At 37.4% G+C, this 8,276-nt stretch overlaps 1 protein-coding gene across 1 annotated transcript in view; it reads left to right on the top strand.

Annotated features, from left to right (window-relative positions):
- The window catches only part of SMARCC1 (SWI/SNF related, matrix associated, actin dependent regulator of chromatin, subfamily c, member 1), a 207,848-nt gene that overhangs the window by 55,032 nt on the left and 144,540 nt on the right, over positions 1 to 8,276 (top strand). Inside the window, exon 7 of the mRNA XM_006868793.1 lies at positions 3,515 to 3,584. Coding sequence (XP_006868855.1) covers positions 3,515 to 3,584 — 70 coding nt within the window. The remainder of the gene's footprint in view (positions 1 to 3,514; positions 3,585 to 8,276) is intronic.

An 8,276-nucleotide genomic window follows, 5' to 3' on the forward strand; every position in this document is an offset into this window, starting at 1 on the left:
TTTTTCACTTTTTATTGTGACCTGGGTGAAAGTTTTCAGATCAATATTGGTTTTCCATTCAACAATTCATACGCATTTCATTTTGTGACATTTATTGCAGTCCCCAGCATGTAACAACATTCTTCCCATTTCTTCCCTAGGTTTCCATATCATATCCATTTCCTTCTTTGCTTTGCTGTTCTACCGTCTGATCTTTATCCTGGGCAAATGCTGCCCTTTTGATTTATGGTTGATTGTTCTTAGGAGTACATTCCTCCTTGTCGATTGTTTCGCTGAAAGTTGAGTCTTGAAGCGACTTCGGTTCCAGGTTTTAAGGTCATGGTGTGGTGCTGTGGGTTAATGCGCCAGACTGCAAAGCTATTTGAATTGCAGGGTCAGCACTTACAGCTCACCAGCTGCTTGCTCCTTGGAAACCCTAGACAGGGTCAGTATGGGTCAGAACTGACTCGATGGCACTTAACAACAAGGGCCATAGTCTTTCTTTATTAGCTTTTTGAAAAACAACAGCTTCATTTGAGATGCTGTTGTTAAGTGCCATCGAGTCAGTTCTAACTCATTGCGGCCCTGTGCACAACAGAATGAAACACTGCCTGTCCTGCGCCGTCCTCACAGTTGTTACACTTAAGCCCATTGCTGCTTCCCCTGTGCCAGTCCATCTTTAGTCATCATTGATGCCATTGTATGTCGTTGAATTGATTCTGACTTTCAGCCGGCCCATATGACAGAGTAGAACTGCCCATAGTGGTTTCCTACGTTGTAATCTTTATGGAAACAAACGACCAAGTCTTTTATCCTGCAGAGCTGTAAGCAGATTCAAACCACTGACTTTTCAGTTTGTTGTTAAATACTGTGGAATCAGTGCTGTCTCTTAGTGATTCTGTATATGTACAAGACTGTACATCTTTCTCCTGTGGGCATCTGATAGACTCTAACCGCTGACCTTGTAGCTCTCAGTCCAGTGCTCATTTATTAAGATTTCTCTAAATTATTAATGATAATGAGCATTTTTTCATGTGCTTATTGGTCAATTTTGTTATCTTTGGAGAAATGTCTACTGAGACATTTTGACCACCGTTTCAGTTGAGTTAATTTATATTCTTACTGTTGAGTTGAATATGCTGTTGATGTATTCTGTCTTTGGACTAATTTTTACTCATAAAAATTGTGCCTTTTTCTTTGACTATGTTTAGTTTAGCGTATGATTTTCTTTGGGAGGTATGTGTACCTGCAGTCTTTTCTCCTTGAGGAAGCTGTTAAAGACATTCACTGCCAAAATGTTTTTATATTGAAATCAGCTATAGTTTGCATAGGAGTCCTGGTCACATTAGAAACTATCAGTCACTCTGCTTGAGAAAGATCAGACTTTGTGCTCCCATAAAATTGGAAACCCTTTATAGGGTCTCTGTGAGTCAGAACTGATTTTGACACACAGCCACCACCAGTGTGTTAGCATGAATAGCCATTTTTCATTCTCTCCTTAAAGTTGTACAGTCTTTTAAAGATAGATTTGAAAAGGTGGCTCTTGATGCCCACTGACTGACCCCTTCTCCTATTTTCAATGGCTATGTTGGGAGTCCTGGTATGGCACTGTGTGGTAATGTACTGTACTACAAGGTCGGTTTTATCCACAAGGTCAGTGGTTCACACTCACCAGCTACTCCTTGGAAACCCTGTACAGGGTCACTGTGAGTTGGAACTAAGTCAACGGCACTTAACAATAACAAAAAATGTTGGAATATCAGATTAAGAAACAAGCCTGATACTTTCCTTTTATCCTTTTTTTTTGAGATAATAAGAGGAGCAGTTGGATGCTTTCAAAAGAGCATAGGCAGGTGAATGTCATGTCTGTATTCTGAGACGCTGGGACCATTTCACATTGGAATGGGTACTGCAGAGTCCATCAGCTGATTTTCCTTAGTTTTGTTATTTTGCCTTTTTATGGAGATTTCACATAGCCTATTTCAGAACTTTCCTGTTGTTACTAGTACCAAGTTTTCTTACTGGAATCAAGACTACCAAGGAAACACATGATAAGCAATGCTGAAATGTAGAACTAATTCAGCTTATTGTTTAAAAGTCAGTAAGAATAATTAGATTATATAATTTGTACCTTATCATTGTAAAGGAAACCTTAAAATAACTACTGCATGTTTACATTCATGTTAAGTGGGTTACATGAATAGATATGAAACAATAAGTAATGAAAATAGTATTGTTGGTATAAAAGCTTTGATATAGCTTTATAAAATGCCAAGGAACAATATGAGGGAAGCTTAGTAGTTGAAGTTTCATCAGGAGAGAGGAGGTACTCTGAATTAAGTTAAGGTTAACAGACAAGACCATCAGCTTTACTAAAATTCAACAGATTGTACGCTTTGTTTCATCTCAATGATTACCATCGCCTTCTTGCATCAGTAGTTATCCTACTTCCCTCCCTATGGCTTCCATTTTACATCATATATTTATCAAATAAGCAAAGCAAAAATATTTCATATACACATGTTATTGTTGTAAAGTGCTGTCGAGTTGATTCTGACCCATAGCGACCCTGTACAAGGTTTCCGAGGCTGTAAATCTTTACAGGAGCAGAAAGCCTCATCTTTCTCCTGCAGAACAGCTGGTAGTTTCAAACTGCTGACCTTGTGGTTCGCAGTCCAATTCGTAACCACTACACTACCAGAGATCCTTATATACACATACAAAACGAAAAATTTCTGTTCAGTTAAATGTCCCAAGGGCATACTCTGCAAGCCAGCCTCCTGACGATAGGCACACAACCGTTTTTCAGTCCATGTACATAGAGCCTGCAGCTGCTTTTTCTCTCCATGCTATTGCCTCTGCCCCTATCTCTGTTGTTGCTGCTTTTCTAGGCAGACTCTTATGTTCCGCTCATGGGTCTTCTTTCTTGATGGTACTGGGATCGTCTTTTCCTGAAATGAAAGATTAACTCCTCTTCCATTTAGTTATACAACCTCTACAATTAACATTTGTGACAGTCACAACTAATCCTGCTAACAGTTACTGACAGTTGAATCATAAACTCATATCAACATCATTCCCCGCTCCCCTTCCACCAGATCGATCTGAAGAAGAGGACAACTATTCAGTGGGGATTCTATCTTAACTCCCCTTGTTCTAAAATGTAAATACACTCATAAAAGCTTGTAAGCCAGCCTTTCAAAGTGATGGGAGGTTTTCTTTGTAGGAAATGTAGTGATTGTGGTGAGAGAGGATTAGGCTAACAGGCAGGTGTATGGGAGGGTAGTATTTTAACTATATGGGGCAGCTGGTTTAGCCAAGAGTAATGGATCATAGGACTAGAATCTTGAGAGAATAGGACACAGACTGAGAAATTACTGTGTCATCTTAATAGTTAATGCTCAATTTTTAAAAAAGTATATTTTTTTTCTTGTGAACTGAAAATTTTGTCTTTTAATAAATTTTAAGACTATGTCACTGGTTTGTCAACTTGACTGAAGTGGTTTTTTGTTTGTTTGTTTGTTTCCCTTTCCAGAAGATTGGTTGAGACCAGTGACGAGAAAGGATAAGCAGGTGCTAGTGCATTGGGGCTTTTATCCAGACAGGTAATGTTGATCTGCTTTGAGATCTGATATAAATATTTTTGTCAGCACAAACCAAAATTAATCATACATAATTTAATTTTATGAGTAGTGACAACTTTATTGATACGTGGGACTTAGCTATTGTTCCCATTTTATTAAGTATTTGACTTATTTTTTCTAAAAGATTCCTTCCAGATGGAAATAGGATGGTAATTATTTCCTTCACGAAATAGACAAACAGAATTTGTTCCCTTGTGTTCAAGACTGAAGTCTTGGTGTGATGTGCTGTAGGATAAGCATCGGAATGTTAAGTGCAAGGTCAGTGGTTCAAACCCATCAGCTGCTCCTTGGGAATCCTATACAGAATCACTATGGATTGGAACCAACTCAATAGAACTTAATAACAGCACAATTATCTATAAGTCATAGTCATGCTAGACTATTAAGAATGAACAATTTATGTCTAAATGAAAAAAAAATGTATTTCCCTAGCATTATTATTGTCACATGTAATTAATATTGTGTTTTTATAGCTAAAGTATAAAGAATATTGTGAATAAGAGATAAATGTTAGTGAGAATGAGTCCGTGTTGAATTATAATCCTATAAAGAATACAGAGTATAGGGCTAGCCTTTCGTGTACTTTAGCTTCCTAAAATCCACGCTAGTGTAGCTTTGATGTTTGTTTCATATTGTCAAGTGGAGATCCTCTTCATTATGGGTTTTTCAGGTCACCCCTGTCTTCTTCCACCTCTCTCCCCATTCAATTTTGCCTTCCCATATTTCAATGATAGCCCAAGCATATCATTTAAATCATAACTATTTCAGCATGTTATTTCTAAAGAATAAAGACAGTTTAAAAAGTATAACCATATTGCCACTATAAAATTTATAATGAACAGTTCTTAATATCAAATATTCATTAGTCACATTTTGACTTGTCATATAAATGATAACATTTTATGACTACATTTTCTTTGGAGTAGAATTTCTTGATAAAGCTTTTAAGTAGGATTTAATTGATAGGTTCTCTGTCTTCCCCACCTCTACTGGCAGTTTGAGAAACCTAACTTGGCCCAGAGAGTTTAATGAAATTTGAATTTTATTTTTGTTTGTTTGCGTCATGTGGTGTAGTATAACAGGATTCTCTTGTTCTCTGTTTTGTTTCCTTTTTTTTTTTTTTTTTCTTTAAATAGTAGTTGTCTCTAGACACCAATCTGATTTCTGCCTGGAGCCAGCCCCAGCAAACTTATTCCAGGGTTTTTCTGAAGGCGGGTGCGGACGTCGGCGATAAGGATTACACTGAGTCAATGGGTCTTCTTCTTACATGCTTTAATATTCTTATTTCTATGCTACTCTAATACTCTACTTCTCTCCTTCTTTACTGTCCTGCTCTTTCTTTACTCCCCTGCTCTCCTGCTCATCTCTTCTGCTTCTTTTCTCCCTTCCCCTGCTCCTGCTTTCATTCTCTCCTCTCCTGCTCATCTCTTCTGCTTCTTCTCTCCCTTCCCCTCCTTCCATTTCTTTACTGTCTCTTTCTTTATATTACTCTTATTCTTTTTTCTTCTACACTACTCCTCCTAATTATCTACATTACTGCTTTCACTACTCCACTCCCCTGCTCCTTCTCTACATTATTCCCTCTATCCTCCCTCCATTCTTTTCTCATCTCCTCTCCACCTCATATTCCTTCTTCTTCCTCTTCCTCTCACTACTTCCATATTCCTTTTACTTACCTCTACTTACTCTACTTCCTTCTATTCTTTCTTACAATCAAGTCTGGGGCACATTCCTCATGGTTTACAACTCTTAAATTTACAACAGGGATGGGAAGTTACAACAAAGACTTTATCTCAAGGCATAGGAGACATTCAGGCGCCTTGAAACCTTTTAGTTAAACATTTGTTCCTACATAAATCCATTTTTTTCTCTGAGAAGCAAGTTAACCTTCACATATGTTTCTTAACCTTTGTCTGTTAAGTCTTGTTAATTTTAGTTGTTAGGTGCAATTAACTCTCCATTAACTTCTTCCATACACTATCTGTTTATAGCCTACAAAAACATCACTTATCAGGGAAACTGAGGCTATGAAAAACAACTCCTCTGTTTTGCTGATCATTAATTTAAGAACGTCTAAGTCAGACTTTTTATTTAGTATCTGTATATACCCATAGCCTTTATCTGTAGTCTAATTGTTTTTAGAAATTCCTGTACCCACAGCCCTTATTTATATAGTCTGTTCGCTTTCAGGATTCTTTATTGCCTTAAACTAAGGCTACAAGGAAGAATGTTTACAATCACTAAATCTAAGCTGTTAGTAATTCAATTGACAAATGACAAATCCTGTCTCCTAGCAGTCTTAAGAATATTGTTAATATAAGTATTAAAACTACCTATGATTCCAAGTAGAATAAGATGTAGCTAATGTGTGGCTTCTAACTTTTAATAAAAATATACTAAAGTGTCAGAGAGTCAAAAATCTTAAGTAAAAGGGATACTAATAAAATCATAAATAAGTCAAAATGATTCAACAGAAAAATTTAACTAGGGATCTGCGCATAGAAATAACTCTGTGGCTCTGCCATCCAAAGAAAATCATTCATCGTAGCTCTGCTAAAACAATGAATTCTTCTATGTGCAGGTTTCCCCATGTCTCATTTATTTGTTTTAATTCCTGAATTAATATGTCTCAATTTATTTATTTTAATTCCTTAATTAATTATGGCTCTTGCCAGATTTCTTTTCAGTTTTGGAGAGAGATCATACTGTTGCATAGGTGTGTGTTATTCCAACAAGATAACAATCCATCACTGCATTATTTTTCAGTTATTCAATTAGAGTTACTTTATTTTTCATCTGAATATATTCTTAAAAGAAGGGGAAATATATGTTTAAAATATAGTTTTTCTATACATTAAGTTTATTAGATTCAAATCAAGTTATCTTGGTAATCAACCTCTTTGGAATTATAACTGACCATTTGTATGTGAACATATGATTTTTAAAAAGAATAAAGCTTTGTAGGAAGCATTTCTAATAACAAAGTGTCTTTAGTTTCCTAGTGCTGCTACAACAGAAATAGAACAAATGGATGGCTTTAACAAAGAGAAATTTATTTTCTCGTAGTTCAGGAGACTAAAAGTTAAATTTCACAGTGCTAGCTCTAGTGGGAAAGGCTTTCTCTCTGTCAACTCTCAGGGAAGGTCCTTGTCATGTGGCTAAGGTTCCTTGGAGATTTACATGTGTCTTGGACTTAGTCTTACCCTGGGTCTAGGAGGTTCTCAGCATAGGGACCTTGGGTCCAAAGGCTCTTCTTTCTTGGTCCCTCTGAACTCTGCTTCAGTTTTATCTCATTTATATCTCAAAAGAGATCAACCCAAGATGCAGTCTTGTTGTTGTTAATTGCCTTCAAGTCGGTTCCGACCCATAGCGACCCTGTACAGGGTTTCTGATCCTCACTAAATTGTTGTTAAGTGCCTTTGAGTCAGTTCCGATCCATAGCAACCATAAAGAGGGTTCCAAGGACCAGCTGGTGTAGTTCAAATGACTTTGCAGTCTAATGCATTAGCCCACAGCACCACACCAGGACTCCCCTCATTAACATCATTTTTGTTGTTAAGTGCCTTCTAGTTGATTTTGACTTACCTCTTGTATACGGTTTTCAAGGAGTTGACTGACTGGTGTGTTTGAATCGCTGACCTTGTAGTTTAGACTGTCCTTGCTGTCTAGTGATTGTTTTATGGTGCCACACCAGGAAGTTAGGATTTATATCCTGGGATAATGAAACAGATCACAAAATCAAGCATATAGTACATAATACTGAGGATCATGGCCTAGCTAAGTGGACACATATTTGTGTGTGTGGGAGTGGATACAATTCTATCCATAGCATAAAGCTTCAAGGCAGTATTCATTAGCATATTTAAACTGTTTTATGTTGTAGGAACTGTTACAGGAAAGCCCTTTGCCCTTCAGAACTCTTAGAAACTCGAATATGACAAGCTACATAAGTAAAGGATTGATATGATTTTATATCAGACACATTAGACTGTTTGCTAATGTTCTATTGCTGTTAAGTTCCTCCAAGTCAATTCTGATCCACAAGCGACCCTGTATAGGGTTTCCAAGGAGCAGCTGGTGAGCTGGAACTGCCGACTTTGCAGTTCAAATGGCTGTAAGTCTGGCGCATTAACCCACAGTGCCACACCAGGACGTTTTGTATTTAATGTAAAAAGATGGAGTTGTTCAGCTTGGGTCTTGACTTCCTAAGAGGCCTCATTAGTTCATTAACTGTACCCTGTGTTACATTTTCTAATGGAGTCTTTCCACAAAAAAGAATATCAGGTTACCGCTTTCGCCTTTCACCATTGTATTCTTTCTTGGTATACTTAATTGAAAAAGGATTTTTTTTTACCTTCTGGGTAACATTTTAGTGTTCCTAGATGTTATGTGCCAACTCATATCAACATTGTAGGATAGAGTAGAAATGCCCTTTAAGGTGTCCTGGGCTGTAATTTTCAAATGAACAGGTTGCCAGATACTTTCTCCTACAGAGTTGCTTGTGATTTGCTGTCAGAAAACATACTAGAGAGGGAGAACAAACAAGATGGCGGATCTGGTGGACGTGTAGCAGAGAGCTCCGCCAACAACAACACAGAATACCCGACCAAGCAGCCTCAGGGGATGGTCCCAGAACTCTGAACCACATATAAA

This window comes from Chrysochloris asiatica, unplaced genomic scaffold (genome assembly GCF_000296735.1).
Source record: "Chrysochloris asiatica unplaced genomic scaffold, ChrAsi1.0 scaffold00124, whole genome shotgun sequence".
Classification (NCBI taxonomy): domain Eukaryota; kingdom Metazoa; phylum Chordata; class Mammalia; order Afrosoricida; family Chrysochloridae; genus Chrysochloris; species Chrysochloris asiatica.